Source organism: Epinephelus fuscoguttatus, linkage group LG6 (assembly GCF_011397635.1).
Source record: "Epinephelus fuscoguttatus linkage group LG6, E.fuscoguttatus.final_Chr_v1".
NCBI lineage: Eukaryota > Metazoa > Chordata > Actinopteri > Perciformes > Serranidae > Epinephelus > Epinephelus fuscoguttatus.
Genome location: NC_064757.1, coordinates 27,943,694 through 27,961,362, shown reverse-complemented (window position 1 = coordinate 27,961,362; position 17,669 = coordinate 27,943,694). Strand labels below are relative to the sequence as shown.

At 43.6% G+C, this 17,669-nt stretch overlaps 1 protein-coding gene across 1 annotated transcript; it reads right to left on the bottom strand.

Annotated features, from left to right (window-relative positions):
- Positions 1-966: 966 nt before the first annotated feature.
- On the bottom strand, positions 967-17,635 carry ndufaf2 (NADH:ubiquinone oxidoreductase complex assembly factor 2). The gene is made up of 4 exons (XM_049580004.1): positions 17,413-17,635; positions 6,391-6,480; positions 5,344-5,384; positions 967-1,601 (listed from the first exon to the last, which is right to left on the bottom strand). The coding sequence occupies exons 1-4, from the start codon at positions 17,525-17,527 to the stop codon at positions 1,359-1,361; spliced, it is 489 nt and encodes a 162-aa protein (XP_049435961.1). The 5' UTR covers positions 17,528-17,635; the 3' UTR covers positions 967-1,358.
- Between the last annotated feature and the right edge of the window lie 34 nt (positions 17,636-17,669).

Genomic DNA, 17,669 nt, shown 5'->3' with positions numbered 1-17,669 from the left:
CAGATCGATCAAAAATAATCACATCTTATCTGGAACAGCCAGTTATCTTTTAGAAGTTCTGAATTTAGGTAAAATGCTACTGCATCTGCGAGGTCCCACTCTTAGTTACTCAGTTTGAAAAAAGAAAAACTACAATATGGAGACAAAGGAAGATCCAAACAAGTCAGAGGAAGGATAAAAGAATATTTCCAAGGCACTGAATATCCTTCGTAGTAGGGACCAGCTGTAAAAAACAACTCGCTGCCAAAGGTGTCTTTATGAAATATTGACTGGGAGGGAGTGAACAGAGATTATTTTGGCCAGGTTTTATAGTTATGCAGACAATTATTTAGTTTGACATAGTGTATGCTCTTCATTTAGATCTATTTGCAAATATGTGCATTAAATTTGGTAGTTTTTAAAAAGTTTATAAGTATTAAAAACTAATTACATTCACTGTGACACTAATGATTCTAAAAACAGGCAAATAAGCATGTTTTCATATCCCCCTTCCTCCCTAGGCTTAGGCTACTTTCCTAAACCCTGCTGAACTTTCCTCAGCAACTCTGGTGCCAACATGCCCTCTGACCTCGAGCGAAAGCACTTCTTACTGTGGATCAATACACTGTAACATTATTCATTCTGTCAGCTTGTGATTTACAAGCAGCAGACGCCTCCTCCATGACAAACAAGAAACATTAACACAGTTTTTAATAGAAGCACAGTTTCATGGCACCATCTTCAGGCCTGAGCTGATGTCAGACTTCAGTTTAGAGTTAAAAACTCTGAGCTTATCTGCATATTCCCACAGGATTTAACATATGCTTTTCCATGTGCTCCCTCAACGAGTAATGCTTTTCATCTTTGATGTTGTGCTCTGAGGGATATTTAAATCTACTGCACAGTTTATTTGGTCGTGGCTGAATACTTGAGGTCAACATCTGATTTTTATCTCCGATTTTTTTTCTTGTAAGGAGTCAATGTCGATGTCATTAAAATAGTCAGTTTATTAGACATTATACAATATCCCATGATGCAGTGTATTTATAGTTGATTACTGGAAGTAGAACCATTCCAGTTTGTCTTTGTTTTATTACAGACCTTTCAGCGACACTAAATCATGGTCACTTTAAGTCAGCTTCAGAATGAGTGGTACTTATTGTCATGTGTATACACAATATACACAGAGCAACTAGAAAACTAGAAACTTATATGATGTAACAAAGTCCAGTAAAACAGCCTTGAAATATATACTACCTCCGTGAAACAGATCTGGTGACACTAAAACTGAATATAAATTTCATAAAGGTAGTATTTATTGCAGGACTTTTCTAATGGCTTGTATTACACTGTGCAGTGGTCTCAGTGTCTATAGATGTCTATTTCTTGGGATTGGGCATCCACGAGCCAGGCTGGAACGTGTTCGCAGTGCTGGTGGGGTCCGCGCTGAACTCCTCCTTGCCGAAGCTGGTGCTGGCTGCATGGCCCTTGGCCTTAGTCTTTAGAGGAGTCGCCACCAGACCGTCCTCGTACTCCTTGGCCTGCAGGGCCAGATCTCTCTCCTCCACTTCCTTGCCCTTCAGTTTGATCTGCTCCCTGTAAGCCTCGTTCTTCAGCAGCTCCTGGAAGACACACAGGTGGATATACATTCATATTCAGGGTTTCTGAAACATTCACCAAATTAACTTTTTAATACCACATAGAATACAACTGAACATGTTTTTCATGGTCGTATCGGTTAAAGAATGATGGGAAACCGGTGGAAACGATATGGCCTAGAATGATTTATTAAGTTTAGTAATTTATTGACATTCATATCACATTTTTGTAAACAAGCTATATGTGTCAATAATTCCTATTAATATAATTAATCAACCAACATGGCCTGGATCCATATATGTTGAACAAGGTTGGTGTATTAACTGATTAAAAATTTAATTTTTGCTGAAATCGACACTTCCCTATTATGAATCAATGAGCTTTCTGCCTACTGTGGCTAACAGTGTTAGCTATAGGTTTCATGATGCTGACTGAAACTCCACCTCCTCCTGCACATTACAGTCCACCGTCACAACAAACCACTTAGGGTTTATACTTTAGATGTGTAAAATCTACCAAAGGTCCACAACCACACGCTAAAAAAACCTATTAAAATTATGTGGCAGGAAAAATATTCAAGACCCTTGTAACTGAAATTCAAGATGTTTTAAAACTGTCTTGCAGGTGTTGTCTGTGACACTATATTATATGCTGGGCTTTCGAGTGTGTGATAATGGGTAAAACAATTTCTCTTTTGTGGTATATTTACTTATCATACATTTCATACTATCTATATATTTTATATATTAAATAAAGCAGCCATGCAAATAGAAAAGGGAAGTCCCTCCTCTTCCATTGCACTACCATGTGACCTTATTGAAAAAAAAATATGTATGGTACTTTTGATTCTGTTTGAATTGTACCATGAATTACAAAAATAATGTTTGTAAATTAGATTTGCAAGTCGAGAGAGTCACAGTTTATCGTAACACTGTTGAAGTATTAGACAGTAAAAATATACAATTAGAAAGATAAATCGCGTAGGTGACATCCTACCCTGAAGTGATGATGACTGTGTGTATCGTACTGGGACTTACTCACACAAGCAACAGGTCTTGGCCTGTCCTACGAAGCAGGATTTTGAGTCAGCGAGGTAACTTCATGGTTAACTCTGGGTTTTCAGTACTACAAAGCTGGTTCTCTTTTCGTCAGGATAAAATCACCGTAGCAACTCATGCTAAACAGCTAACCTGCCCCAGAGCAGGTTAACTTCAGAGTATTGGATCATAGCCTGTCAACACCCTGACCTCTGACCAATCAGATCGCTGGAGAAAAAAGTATCCATGGACAAAAGTCCAGAGTCTCAGGTAAAAAAAAGAGTAACCTACATACTGTTACAGGTCAGGTCATTACCTTGTTTCAGGTTATTTCCCCTGGTTTTAAAGCAGAGCCTCATTTACAACACTAAACACGTGATTTTTAGCAGTACTTTAACTTGTGCAAAGTGACTTATGTGATGAGAATGAGGAAAAAAGATAATATTTTATTAGAAAAATAACCCATACTATGTTAATTGGCTCCCGTTATTATAAATGCAACATTTCTGTCAGATAGACCTCATCAGTCATTGACTATAGGCTACTTTTCCAGTCTTCACTTCAGTAGCAGAAACAGTCTGGCATCACTTGTAAATGCTTTATGTGACATATTCATCATCATCCAACTAAATAGCAAAAAATACTCTATACTAATGTCACATATAACCTAGTGATACCTACATGTAATTTAAATCTTGGCTGACATTGAATTTTTGGATAGTACTTTCAATATTTCTGCATTTTATATCATATGATATTAAGCAGCCTACTTCATTCATGGTTCTGAGGATGTTGCTCATAATTAACACCCCTGCTCTTTTATATGAACGTGCTTGTGGTTGGATAGGAAAACTCATAGTTGACTGAACTAGTTGATAACTAGCTTTGTAGTACTGGTTATCCAGACGGTCAGTATATGGTTAGTCAAGCCAGATAGTGAAAAGATATCGTGGTTAAGTTGAACTGGCTTTGTAGTACAGGCCTCAGGAGTCGCTGGTAATCACATCAGGTAAGATAGCGTTACACTTGTGCATGTAACATAGGTAGGTTACCCAGCTAGCTGGTTGTTGGTGATGTATAATGTGACAGGAAATGTAGCTCACTGAGCCATTTCAGGTACTGTGACAAACCTATGACTGACTGCGACTTTCCTGACTCGCAACATTATGTTTTAAATAGACAAACATCATGTGTGGCACAATTCAAACAGGATCAAAAAATTATTTGTCTCCGGCCATGACTACTGCCGTATTTTTTTCCAAAACAAGGTCCCATAGGGGACACCGGAAGGGGAGGGACTTGCCTCTCCTTTAATTAACAAACTATGGCTACCAAGATAAATCAAAGGGACAGTATTAACAGTATGGCAAATGTATCGTAATATTGCTAACCTCTACACACATCATATACCAAGGTCTGTGGTGCTGGAAATGTTGAGGTGGCAGTTTCCTGATGATTTGAGAAAATGGAGTGTGACTACAAGATTACTTACTGGAATCTTCAAACTGTCCTGCATACGTAAAACAATGGTAACTCCCCCTCTTTAAACCGACCACCTCTGTTTGTCTTAGAGCAAGGCACAAAAAGTCACTAGTCAGGAGTACAAGAGACATGGAAGTTGCACTGGGCAGCTTCCAGGAACAAATGTGTGTGTCAGTGGAGTATGAAGCGAGACATTTACTAGAAACAGAACAAGCGTGTTCAGTTAACCTCTGCTGGTCCAATAAACCCAGGTTAAAAATGTAGTGCTTGGAACGGCCTGGTAAACTAACATGACAGGAGGCATCCACAATATAAACAACCATTCCAGCTCATGGAAACAATTATAACCTGAACATAGTCCACCAGTGGAATAGTTACCCACTTGAGCCACAGCTAGTGTCCAGTGATGTTAGCCTCTCCCTAGCATGAGAAGCCAAAAGGGAAGGGAGGACTGGGCATAATGCTGTTGTGTGTTGGCAGAACTGAAGGACTGGAAAAGAGAGGGGAGAGCCGTGGCCAAAAAGCCCCGCTTTGGGGAGGGAGACAAACATACTGAGCTGCTTTTCCAGCCTGTTAATGACAGGATTTAATCCAATCAATTTATGTCGGCTTGGACCGGGAAGAGAGGGAGCGTGACAAGGGGTAGGGTAATGTGCTGGGAGTGAAGCCTTGGCCACATCAACACTGTCCAGCTGTCAATGGCAGCTATTGGGCAGACGCAAGGCAGAAAATTGGAAGAGAATGTTCTGGCAATAGAGGCAGGGGATGGCATTGGCCACTGGCAGGGAGAGAGGACAGAGAGATAGAAAGAGTGCCTGGGCATTGGCCTTCCAAGGGATTTCCTATAGACCCACATTTCACCGGCCAAATAATTTCCAGCATTCTCACATTTAAAGAGCAATAAACCCAGTGAGAGGTACACGAGGGGAAAAACTTGGAGACTGCCAGAAATAAAACACAAAAAGCCGAGATGCAGGCTTTTGCTGGGAAAAAAAGAAAGTAAACTAGGACATGGTGTCAGTGAGCCCCTTGTTCAGAGGCTGTCTTTGCTCTCCGCCTCGCCATCAATGCACTTCAGCTGCTGTTTATTTTAACACCTGTCCCCCAAAGTTCCTGGATGCAGTTCGAAACTGTAAGATAAAACAAATCAAAGCCTCTCCTCTCCATCTTTGCTTCTTCCCTCCCTTGTAACCAGCCCCCCAGAGTCCAACCATCAGCTCAGCAGGGAGGCTAGGGGGAGACGTACCTCGACGGAGGGGGGCTCCTTCCGTCTGCCTCGGATCCAAGCTGTAGGAGGAGGAGAGAGGAGGGAGGAGAGAGGGAAAAAAAGGAGAGTGAGAACACCCACACAAACATATGCTGCACAAACAAAACCTGCAGTCATATTTAAAGGCTGCAGCTATAGCATCGCTGAGTTTCAGGGCACTACAGTGGCTCGGTGCAAAGACTGAGTAACCAAGCCAGTTGAGGGAAAACGTATCCGGGGTTTTCGCTTTGTTTTGTTTCATTTCACTTAGCAAACTATAGGGAAACATGCAGAAAAGTTATACACACGATAAACTCAAAACACTAATACTGCTTTAGTCTAGGCAGAGCAGGGCCACTGAGTGCTGCGTCTCAGAAGAGACAGTGTAGATCTGCTCTGATCTTTGAATTTGAAAGTACACACTCTGTCATTCTCCATCAGTAGCTCTGTCCTTCTTTCTCCTCCTGAGTAGAACTGTGTCTGTCTGTCATCTTTTTTTTCCTCCTCTTTTTAAGGAGCTCTATTTTGGCTGAGCTGGCTGCACAGCGGAGCAGGTTAAAGGGAGCCAGAGAGAGAAAGAGGGAGAGAGAGATTTTCTAACTCTTCCTCCAGCTAGCGCAGGGATTCTGGGCCTCTTTTATCCCTTTCTTATTTGCATCCTGATGAAAATGCATGAGGGATGGGGCGAAGCAGGATGAGGGGTTTAAGGTGGATAAAGCCAGTCTGAGACAGAGGGAACAGTTTGTATCCAGTTGTAAGAAATTTGAAACACTATTTTATGATACGGTTGTATAACACCAGCAGAAGGCGTCTTTGATAAACTCATGAATACGCTTCTCCCAACCCCCATCTCGCAGTATGAAAAAAAAAGAAGGAAAATCAATGGATTAGCCTAGAACCCAATAGATGCAGCCATGAATTTGTTATTCCATTTTATTTGTGCAGCACTTTGTGTACTCTGCTGGGTAGCCCTCTTGTTAACATTGTCATTTATCCATGATGGTGATAGTTAAAGCATGTAACAGTGGTGCCATGGTCCAGACTTACCGTCCCACTCCATCGGTATGCTGCCTTCTGTATACTCATATTCTGAGGGATTGGCTGCCACTACCATCCGCTTGGCACGGATGAGCCTTCCTGGGAAACCACACACACAAAAAAAAGTAGAGGAAAAGACAGTGAGAGTGAGATAGAGATGCTCAACAATGATGCATACAAAACGCAAAGGAATACAAACAAACACAAAGAGGCGCAGACACAATGCGCTCTGTCTCCCGCTCGCACAGACACACGGACGCAGACAGATGCACAGACACACAAATACACAGAGGGATGACAGCACTGTGACAGGCCATGGATGATTACCTCGTGGCCCTCGGGCCCTTCTCCTCAGATCTCGCTGAGTGGCTCCAAATCTGGGCTAAGCCTTTATGCAAATCAGCCTCCCTTTAACCCAACCAACCACAGCCCCCCTCACTCACAACCTCTTCCAATCACAGCGCTCTGGCTAACAATGCCCTCCAAAATCAACATCAAGCCGAGCAGGAGACAAAAGAGGTCAGATATCACAGAGAACAGGAGAGGCACGGGCTGCGTGGAATATTAAGTGCTCCTTTCCCTATCTGTATACAGCACGACGCGCGCTAGCAGCAAGGCCACCGCCAATTATTTTTGGTCGAATCTGCTGATTAGACAAGTTTGGCTGGCACACAATGACATGGAGACGGAGGTAGATGGGTGGGTGGAGGGGAGGGAGGGAGGGGGAGGATGGAGTGAGATAGAGACAGAATAAGAAGGGGCGAGAGAATTGAAAAGAGCCAGTTGCGTTGTGTCTTTGTGTGGTGCTGCTCCAGAGCTTCACACAGTGCTCACTAATAACAAGTGTTTCCACAGTTTTCTCCTCGCAGGTAGCCGGATGTCCATCCATCGCTCCCATCCCCTCTGAGAAATGATGAGGCAAGGAAGGAGGAGGTGGAAGGAGGGAGAGGGAGTGAGAGTGATGATGCATGGCAAACATGGCTAGGAGAAGAGAAATGGATGGGCAAGGAAAACAACACGCTCCAAAACACAGACAATCTGTCAGGATTCCATCACCGTTTCTCCGCAGCTGACTGGACATGGACAAATGGAGGCAACCACCTCCATGCACACCGCAGACTGATGGCCTTAATGTTTACTTCAGCCATAACAGATAGCTACGGCACAGAGATGGATGAATGATGGCACTCAAAAGTGGCTAAGTGTATGTACTGGGGGGCTGTGTTTGCTTCTTAAAACCAGTTCTGTTTTCTTCCAGTGAAGATGAAAACATTCTCATGCATGTGCTGTTCTGTAATTATGCCTTATGAGGATGATTCCTTTTCCATACTTTATCCAGCCTATATAGTAATCAGGTCAGCTAATTAGGCTAGTATTGCTTTGGTTCTGCTTTGGTTCCCACTAGATTGTCACTATAGGGCCTCACACGCTCCAGCTCTGCAGCTTTTAGTTTTTCTGATATTCAGGTCTGACAAAAACACTGCATTCTCTCAACTTATCTGCAAAGCTGGCCCCGGCAATGTGTAAAACACATCCTATGATCCTCACATTTGTTTACATGTATGCCTTAAAATGTCTTCTGAGGAATGGTTTCCTAGAAAAACCCCCATGATAGCAGAACAAAAACAAATGCCAGCTAACAAAAGGCTGTGTTCTCTAGGCAATACTCACAAATACATTTAACAGGTATGCTAATTATAAACAGATCCTATCCATATTTGCATTGGTGTGGGTGGCAGCAGACTGAAATGGTACAATTATGATACAGTCCCCACAAGCAATGCGCTTAACTACAGCTAATGCCTAACTAATAAGCATAAAGAGAGGCACCCACTTTTTTTTTTCTTCCTCTCCATCTCTATCTCTCTCCGCTAGGTTGCATCTCCCCCTCTCCTCTCTGTCACACTCCAACATGGCTCTCCTCTTGTCTTGTTGCTTTTGCAGCATGACTAAACCCCTTCCACCACGGCTTTTATCCTTGGATTTGAATAACAAATACAGTATGTACATATATTTATGAAACACGGCTGATCCTCCCACCACATACACATTGGGAGGAGGCTTGTCAGTCTGATTGGGGTGAATCTCGCTCTCTTGGTAATCTCTGAGCTGGGACAGAAAAAAACACACGGGCCAAGGCTATATACTTTACCATGCTACAATAATACTACTACTAAAGTTTGAGAGAAACACACTTCCTGCAAATCTGATTTCCTCACAGGAGCTGGCACAAAAATGAGTAAAAACAAATGCTAAAGATGCAATTACTGCATATGGGCCTCCTCCTCATGTAATGTAACGTAGCATAACAGAATTGGCCTGGCACATTGTTTGCATAGTGATTTCTCAGCTCAGGGGGTTGCCTGCAACTAACGATTACTGTCATTACTAATTAATCCATACATTTTAAAAAAAAAAAATCTAATAAAAAAGAGCCCATAGTGATGTGTTAAAATGTCTACTTTGACCAGCAGTAGAAAAAGAAACAACAGTATTTTTTACAATGATATAAAAAGGAGAAAAGCAATAACTCCTCATATTTAAAAGCTGTAGCTCTTGTAAATGTTGTAGCGGCTCAAATCATAAAACAACACAGAGCGCAAACACAAAAACGGCATGAAAAAACCCCCCAAGACATCCTACCATTTGTATATTCCTTTTCACATTAACTGACTAATCATTTAGTCTCTGAAATAACAAAAATAATTACCAGTTACCAGAGTCTGAGGTGATATCTTGACGTTCAAGCTAAGTCATGTCAGCTTTATTTATGTAGCTTAAAATCCCGCTGTCAACATATAAAAAAGTTGCCTTCTTTGTCTGCCCAAAAGTTTAAAAAGTCCACAAGTATTTCATCACCATTATATGAAACTGAGGAATGCAATCAAATATTTTGTTCATGGATGCACAATAATATCATCACATCATTGGTATTGGCGTATAAAGGCTTTAAAATTAGTGTGAACTTTTCTGCCTAAACAACAGGCTGACAAAATGACACTTAAAGCATGTGACTTTATTCAGTAGTAACAGGTCAAATGTGACCTGGTTGTGACTACTGACAGGAGTGTCTCAGGGACAGCATCATCCAAGCCTGCTGAATTTCACAGTTTTGTTTGGAAATGTTACAAAAAAGTCCTTTTCTTACCTTGCCCAGTACATGTTTACATTTTAAAAAGCATTTTATTTTATGTCCGCATCTGCCAGTGGGCCATCACAGCAAGAGCAGACATAACGGTATGCTAATTCCACTCCAGGAGAGACTTGATGTTCTCTGCAATTAGGTGTGAACACATATGTGCATATATCGGCATTTGCAGTAGACTGAAATGAGTTATCACAGAATATTGGCATATCAGATATCAGCAAAAATCCAGTATCATGCACCCCTGATTTTAGTATCACGCAGAGTTTTGATAAGGTCAAAAAAGAGAGAGCATATTACGCCTTTTAAAATCCGTTTAGTGTTAAATGGTTTCACCCCCTGACATTACAGAACTCCTGTCCCCATATCACGCTGTCAGAGAACTGAGATCGTCTCACTTCTGTCTGTCCTGACTGAGATTCAGGACAGGGCCTTCTGTACCGCTGCCCCAAAACTATGAAATTCTCTCCCTCCTACCATCTCACTTTCCCCTACTATTGAGATATTCAGGAGTCATCCTCGTCAGTTATGTCCCCTAAAGTCTCTGTAGGTGTGTGACGTCACTCTGGGTTCTGTGTGACCATGTGCCTTTACTGCTTTTCTTATAGTTATCATTATAATGGATCAGCACCCTGATTTTGCTTCTCTTCTATTGTGGTTTTTTTCCTTCTTTTGTTTTTGTTTTCCTCTGTAAAGCACTTTGGATCAACTGTGTTGTGTGTAAAGTGCTATATAAAAATAAAGTTGATATGATTTGACATCTCCACAGTGAGATTTAACTGTTATGTTTTGATTGATTATCAATATGGTTACTACTTCATTTTTTCTCATTATTGACTTACTTAATTATAAAGTCGTTAATGTTAGCTTCATGTAGACTATACTTAAGGATCCGTGATACAGACAGTCAGCAAACTGGGTATTAGCTATCTTTCTGCTTCAGTTCAGACCTCAGAGAGACAGAGAGAGAAAGAGGTATGAAGGTGTTAGGAGCTCTCGATCTCAGCGGGCCCCCTTGTGACAGGTCTGCCTTCTCATCACTCACTTGGGGAAACCTACTTACCAGTCACACACACACACACACACACACACACACACACACACACACACACTGGCTAGAGAGCAGGCAGATTAACCTGAGGGACAGGAGCGAGGACGCTGCCTCTTACCGTGAAGGACAAACGCAGCACTGCGTTGGAGAGGGGGAGGGGCCAGCGGCAGGAGGAATGAAATCCCACTGCATAAATATTCATGAGCCATCTCACCTGTCTGAGCGCGACTCATCTCTGAGCCTAGCTGTGGAACTGGGGAGGGGAGGAGGAGGGGAGAGGAAAAGGAAGGAAGGAAGGGGGAGACAGGGAGGAAGAAGGATGGGTGAGGGGTTGCCTTGGCAGCCACATCCAGAGCCAATCAAACAGCAGGTACGCCTATCCTTCCCGTTCATTAGAATAAGACGTGATGCGCTCCGAGGGGCTGCTCTTTGAACCCTGAACACACCCTGCTAAACTCCATCACCTGCTTCAACACACACATACACACACGCAACCCCCAACTTCACACATCAGCTCCCAGGTGAGTGCTGCTGGGGGCGACCTGAGAGGTTTTTCACCTCCACAATGTCATTCTGGGGTGTCTTGTGCTGTCTCTCTGGCTGTATGCCTTTCTCCCGCACTCTGTCTTTGATTACAGAAGCAGATGTCAGGGGAACACACTACGATCGGAGACATCCGGGTATGGAGAGCTCTAAAAACTCAGATAAAAACAACACAGAATGAGTCCCAACTGGTGGACCTATGTCTCACACTCGTCATCATCAACACCAACACCAACGTCTATCGTCTAAAACACCACTTGCCTCTGAACAGACTGCAAAAAGCTCCCACTTGCATCTCCGGCTCTGCGTCTCTAAAGACAGCAGAAAGAGCATCGTTCTCAGTCTTCATGACCGTGCCAGGTAAAGCATTGCGTTTCAGGCCTGACACTGTGGTGGAACAAAAAGCAGCCTTGAAGCAGTGAGCCCATCAGCCCGGTTTGAGCCTAGTTTATTCCTCTCCAGCTGAGCTGTGTGCTGGAGAGGGATGTGGGACCAATACCTGCATGGTAATGGACAGCTTTATGAAGATGGAGTGATCCGATAAGCATCAGTGATACAAGGGCAACCAGGTACCAATACCGACACCCTCTTTCTCTCTCTCTTCCTTCAATCTCTTTCCCTGGAAAAAAAAATGGAGGGGATGTGTGAGGCCTGTAACCATGGTTACCCATTAGCCCTGAGCTGAGTGACGCGGGATGAGGTTTAGAGGGAAAAGGCCAGCCGTTGTTTTGCATCAGTTCTGGTGAAAGGAGGAGCTTACAGGCGTAAAGTAGGCCTGCTGCTGCTGCTGCCGTTCGTTTTTTTTATTCAGCCCTCATTCTGTTTGTCCCTGTTGCTGTCGATCCCGCCGAGGCTTGAGCGACTCACGGCAGAACAGAGGAGAATAATTCATATAAAAAAGTAATAACATGCGGAAAAGAATACTCTGATTTCCCCCGTGTGTTACTTTTAACTAAACGCAGGCGTACTTGAGGGTGGAAGGGATACTTTGCCCCCTTCCACTTAAGACCACCCATCCTCTTGAAGCCTCTCCCCTGCCCGATGGGTTATAGAAAAGGACCGTGGCGAGCCAGGAAGTCAGCGTCCTTTGTGAGGCTGTGGAGCAGTGTGGACCCCCTCCTCCTTCCTCCCCGGCTCCTCTGAGGCCCATACGTGTGATGTCCGTACACCAAGCTGTCCACCCCTTTCTATTCACCTCCATCACTCTCATCCAGCCCTTTTCCTTCTCTTTCCATTGCACCTTCAGTCCCCCCCCTCCTCCTGCTCTCTTCCTCCATTAACCTACCTCCACCTTCCCTCTCTCCCCCTCTATCTGTCTGCCTGTTCCACCCACTCATTTCACCCTCTTTCTGTCAGAAACCCTCCTTTCACTTTCACTCTCTCCATTCTTCCCCCACTCTATAATTTCACCCCATATGTCAGCATCCCCCTTGTTCTTTGTCAGTCACTTTCTATACCCCACCTTCTTTTCCACCCTCTGTGAATCTCCCTCGGCCTTATCTTTCCTCCCTTACTCCTAGCCTTATTTCTCTCTGCCTGTCTGCTTTATTAAAATATTCTGAATTGAATAAGCAAGCGGCAGGCTCCAGGAGATGTCTGCTTTGTGTCGGTCTGTCTGTCAGTCTTTCTGGCTGAGTTTCTGACAGACAAGGAGCCCCGAGGTGTCAAAACATCTCGCTGGCCATCTGACCAGAGAGAGACACGAATGCACCGGACGGTGAATCTCATCCACGCCAAATGGAAAAATTAATCTGATTAATTTGTTGTCCTCCCTCTGCTGGCACCATCAGCTGCCTACGATTGCTCACCACATCACATTCATATAAAATTTGTAGGTTGTGTGACGAGCCCAAGATGTACACAGCTCTACTGTAGCAGTGTTTAATAGACCTGCAAGATGCTTAAACTACTGATATTGGAGCTAAGCCCGTTTGTAATGCTCTACCATAAGAAATAAATGTGCCTGTTTCTCATTTTCAGCATCTATCTCCTCAAATGCCTTTTTAATGAAGTAGTTAAGCCACTCCATGATGCTCCACCACATACACATACAAAGACACACTTGGCAAACAGTATAAAGCAAGATGAGCTAAACCCACTTGGTTTCCCTATAATGATTAAACAACCTTCATTTAAACCCCATGCATTGCAAAGCTGCTGATCAATTAACATGATTTACTGAGGCGGCGCCGGACATAGCCATTCCATAGTAAACACTGACTTGGTGTCCTACTGTAGGATAGACCTTCCTTCATCACACCCTGGGGATCACTTGTGGCAGAATAAACAGCCATTTGGACCCTCGTCTCTCTCCGCTGTGACTCTTTCCATGGAAATATGCGGCTTGAATCAACGCTCTGATGACACACAGCCATCTGTTGTTGTGTTAAGTGTGTTTGGGCATGAAGTGGAGAGAAAACACACAATCGCAGTTTTTCCTTTTTTTTTTTTGCTTATTTTAAATACAAAGCAGATACAAATGCGCGTGCACACGCTGTGTGTAGTTGTTGTGACACACAAATGCATGTACACAATCACAGATGCACACACTAATACGACAACACACACACACACCTCCTCCCTCAGTCCCCAGAGTCACCCATCCTGAAATAGCAGAACTGAGGCCTTTTCAGTTTTTCACTTCATAGAACAGAGCTGGGGAATCAAATAAATAATAGACAAAGAGAGAGGGATAGTGATAGGACGACAAGTCAATGCATCTTTTCTCTGCAACAGCGTGGCGCACCTCTGAAGAACCTCTGAATCCCCTCCATTCTCCACACAGTGGAGAGGACCAATAGATTAAAACTGCATGGCACACACTGCTAAAATGAATAGCGCTAAAAATACATCCTTTTCACCGAGACATGAAAGGAAACTGCCTTTCCCCTGTCCAGTATTGAGCAGCCATTGATTCCAAGACAAAGGCTACACCTCCTCAAAGAGGTAAGAAAAATAGCAATCATACAGGCAATTATTTTCAAATGTGCCTGCAGCGGCCGATAATGTCAGAGCGCCTCTCTTCCTAAATAAAGGGAGGGAAGGCAGGCGTCAAAGCTGCAGGCCCACTGCTGAAGACGAATGAGCCCATCCGCAGAATGCTTTGCTTTCATCTGGGCAGCATGACATGGCGCCCCATGCAGTGTGAGGCAGAGCTGGGCCTGGGGGACAGGCACACACAGAAAGAGAGAAGAATATAGATTCTCTATTCAGCTCTATGGAGCCAACACCAAGGCAAAGACCTTCTAAAGACCAGTGGCCAGATTGCCGGTGGCTTTCTCTTGTAGTCCTGCCATAGACAACAATCACAGGGGCTCCGCAGCCTATAGCACAGTTCTCTCTATGGGGCAGAAGCACACAGTAGGCCTCTTTAGCTGGACCCTTTCTAAAGACAGAGACAGATATTCTCCCTCTCTAGGCGTGTACTTCAGACTCAGGCCTTTTCATTTTGATGTGCTGCAGCATCTGAGGAGAGGGGGTTAGAAAGCTCTCTGCTGGGTCTAGCCCTCCGCACTGCTGAACTGCTCTAATGTTGTGAATAGAAATCTTCACTGGACTGGCTTCAAAGGAGGAAAAGCGAGAGGCAGCGATGAAGGGGAGGGGCAAGGGAAGGAAGGACTAACTAGAGGCAAATAAAGAGGTCAACCTAAGGAGAAATCTGGGCAGTTGCTCAGATCAGATAGGACAGAGTCACATAAAACAAGCAGTTGCTTCCTTTTATTTTTCCGTCTTAGCGACCATTAACATCCTCATACTTCGCCTGCCACACATGCAATTGCTTACGCCCCAGTTTTCTAAAGTTAACAGACTGAGAGAGGTAGAAAATGGGAGCAGCAAAGCATGGATAAAGGTAGAGAGGGATTGACTAAACACTAGGGATGGACAAATGAATAGGAGAAGTAGGCAGAGTTAAGAGAGAGAGAGAGAGAAAGAGGAAGAGGAGAGAGACTCCTCACCTACTTCAACCACTACTCGTGTGCTGCAGTGGAAAGCCCTGCGGTCCATGCCTTAAGGCCCTGAGCCCACGCTTGGCCTATCAGTTTAAGATCAAAAAGAGCCCGCTTTAGCAAGACATATGGACTGAATAATGCATCTGCTTTATTTCCACAAGGCTGGACGAGGTGAGTGGCAGAAAAAAAAGAGGAAAATGTGTGTGCCGTATATTTCTATTTGTTTATTATGAACGTATGCATGGGTGTGTATGTGCATGTGCCTGTCTGACATTCATGAGTGTGTTTGTTCCAAAACCAGTTTTTCTACAGGCCAACGAGTCTCTCCATAGTGTCAGTCATTGTGATTGGGCAGTGAATACGGTAGCCCGTAGCGTGCTAGAAAATGGGCTTCTGTGATGTCTCATTTGAATAGTCTGACAGCCAAGGGTGGAGGAGCAGCCTTGTAATGAATTATAAATACGAGGTGGGCGCAAGTTTCCCCGCAAACTGCTGAGAAAAGGTGAAGCACAAAGTCAAGTTCAGTCAGAGAGAAGCCAGGCTTGCAACCTGCCAGAGGTCGGCCCTTCTCCGGCAAAACAACAAAACAAAAACAGTTTGGTTTTACCCTCTGAGAAAAGTGCTGCTGAATGTATGCACCGTTATGCACTGCATGATATGTAGTCAGGCTATGTCGAAGAAAGGTTTGATCTTAGTTTCATAGTGTGGGGCCAAGAGAGGGAGACAAACACAAGCATGTGTAGGTGGGATAAGATCATTCCCAAATTACTGCTGTGTCATGGAGTTCCCATATTAGACAAATAAGGGGAAGTCAACCCTGCTCAGGTATAATAATTCTGGCAAATATCACAAGGCATAACCCTTTGTTACTAACAAACCAAAGGGTCCATGGCTGGTTAACCAGCAGTATCATGTCTGGTGCATGCAAAGGTTGTGCTCTTTGACCTGTGACCTTTGACCTGTGGCCTTTAGTCTGGGTAGGAACCCTGCTGGTGATAATTTAAGGTGGTAAAAGGGAGTGGAAAATGGGATTAGCCTGGATTCTGCTAATGATTTAAACTGGGAAAGACTTAACACACACATAGTGCATCACTGTTTCCCCCCATAGTTCATATGCGGGTGTGGATATACTGTCACTGGAAATTTCCAAAAACTGTTTTTGCTGTCATTAGGTGAAAGCGACAGCCAGCTACGCCAGAATCTCCTTTGGGTAAACACCTTGCTAAAACAAGTGTGCTGCAGTTCTGAAACTAAGAAAGGCCCCTGATGTCACCACAACTCCTTTCCCTTTGCTGAGAGGTGACCCACACCTCTCCATCTTCCTATCCAAGACACACTACTTAAAAACACTATGAGAAGACAGGACATCTGGAGAAGGACTCACAGTAAGCCTCGGCATAGAGTCCACAAAACCATCATACGTGTCCTTGGCCTCCTCACAGTCAGTTGATGGTGTGAAGGACACCACTGGCATCCCACCATGGCTCAGCCTGATGACACAGTTCTACTGCTTGGCTTGAGCATGACATACTGTAACACTGCCATGTCTCAGTAGGGATATATGACCTCCTTCTAAATCCTCATCACAGACAAGTAATCTTTTTTTTTTTTTTTTTTTTTTGCAACACTAAAGGACTCTTTCCGCTTTGATGGACCGTGACAGTGGAGCTGCCACAATTTTGGCCTCCCAAAATTAGTGAAATCTTGACTGCAGAGAGCTGCATTACATACACACCAGAAAATCTTATTAAAAACAATAAAAGGGGGGTGTTCTTCTTTAGGGGGTTGCTCCATCTAGTGGCAAACTCTTTATACTACAAGGGTGAAGGGTGTAAAGGGAAAGTCATATTCACAGCAACACATTTTAGGATGAGAGCAGTGGCACATGCAAAACACACATCTAGTATAGATGTTCTGCAACCAAAATCAGAATCAGCTTCATTGGCCAAGTAAATGTACATACACAAAAGGAATCTGACTCTGACTTTTGTTAGAAATAATAACAGCTATATACACCAATCATGCCATATTTCATGCCGGTCAGATTTGGCAGTATATACAGCATGTTTATATTATATATGCACTGGCAGTGATGATATTCAAATGTTAAAAAGCAGTGAGTATAAACTACAAACATATGTACAGTACAGGTGCAGTGAAGATCGCAGTAACCACAGTACAGTATCCGTACCCAGCTACATAAAACAGCCAGGGTCAGATACAGAAAAAAGCTACACTAAGTTTAATGGCTTTTTTTCTAATGGCCTTCATCAGTCTGCAGGGATCAAGGTTGTAAGTGACTTCACAGCTTGCTAATGTTAGCATAACAAGACTTAATTTACCTGTCCATGTCTTCTGTTCTGGGATTATGTAATATTTATTCCCCAAAGTATCTGTCCCGACGTGCTCGCGTACTACTCCAAACGTACGCCGTAAAACTCCAGCAATCCTGCTCATCTTCACAGGTTTGTTGAGAGGTTTTGGAGTGTATTTCGTGTCCCCTGTTAGCTGTCTGCCCTCTCACTGAGTTGTTTATGCAATGGTTCATGGGCGGGGAAGAGAACGAATAAACTGTTTTGTGATTGAACGGCTACACTTC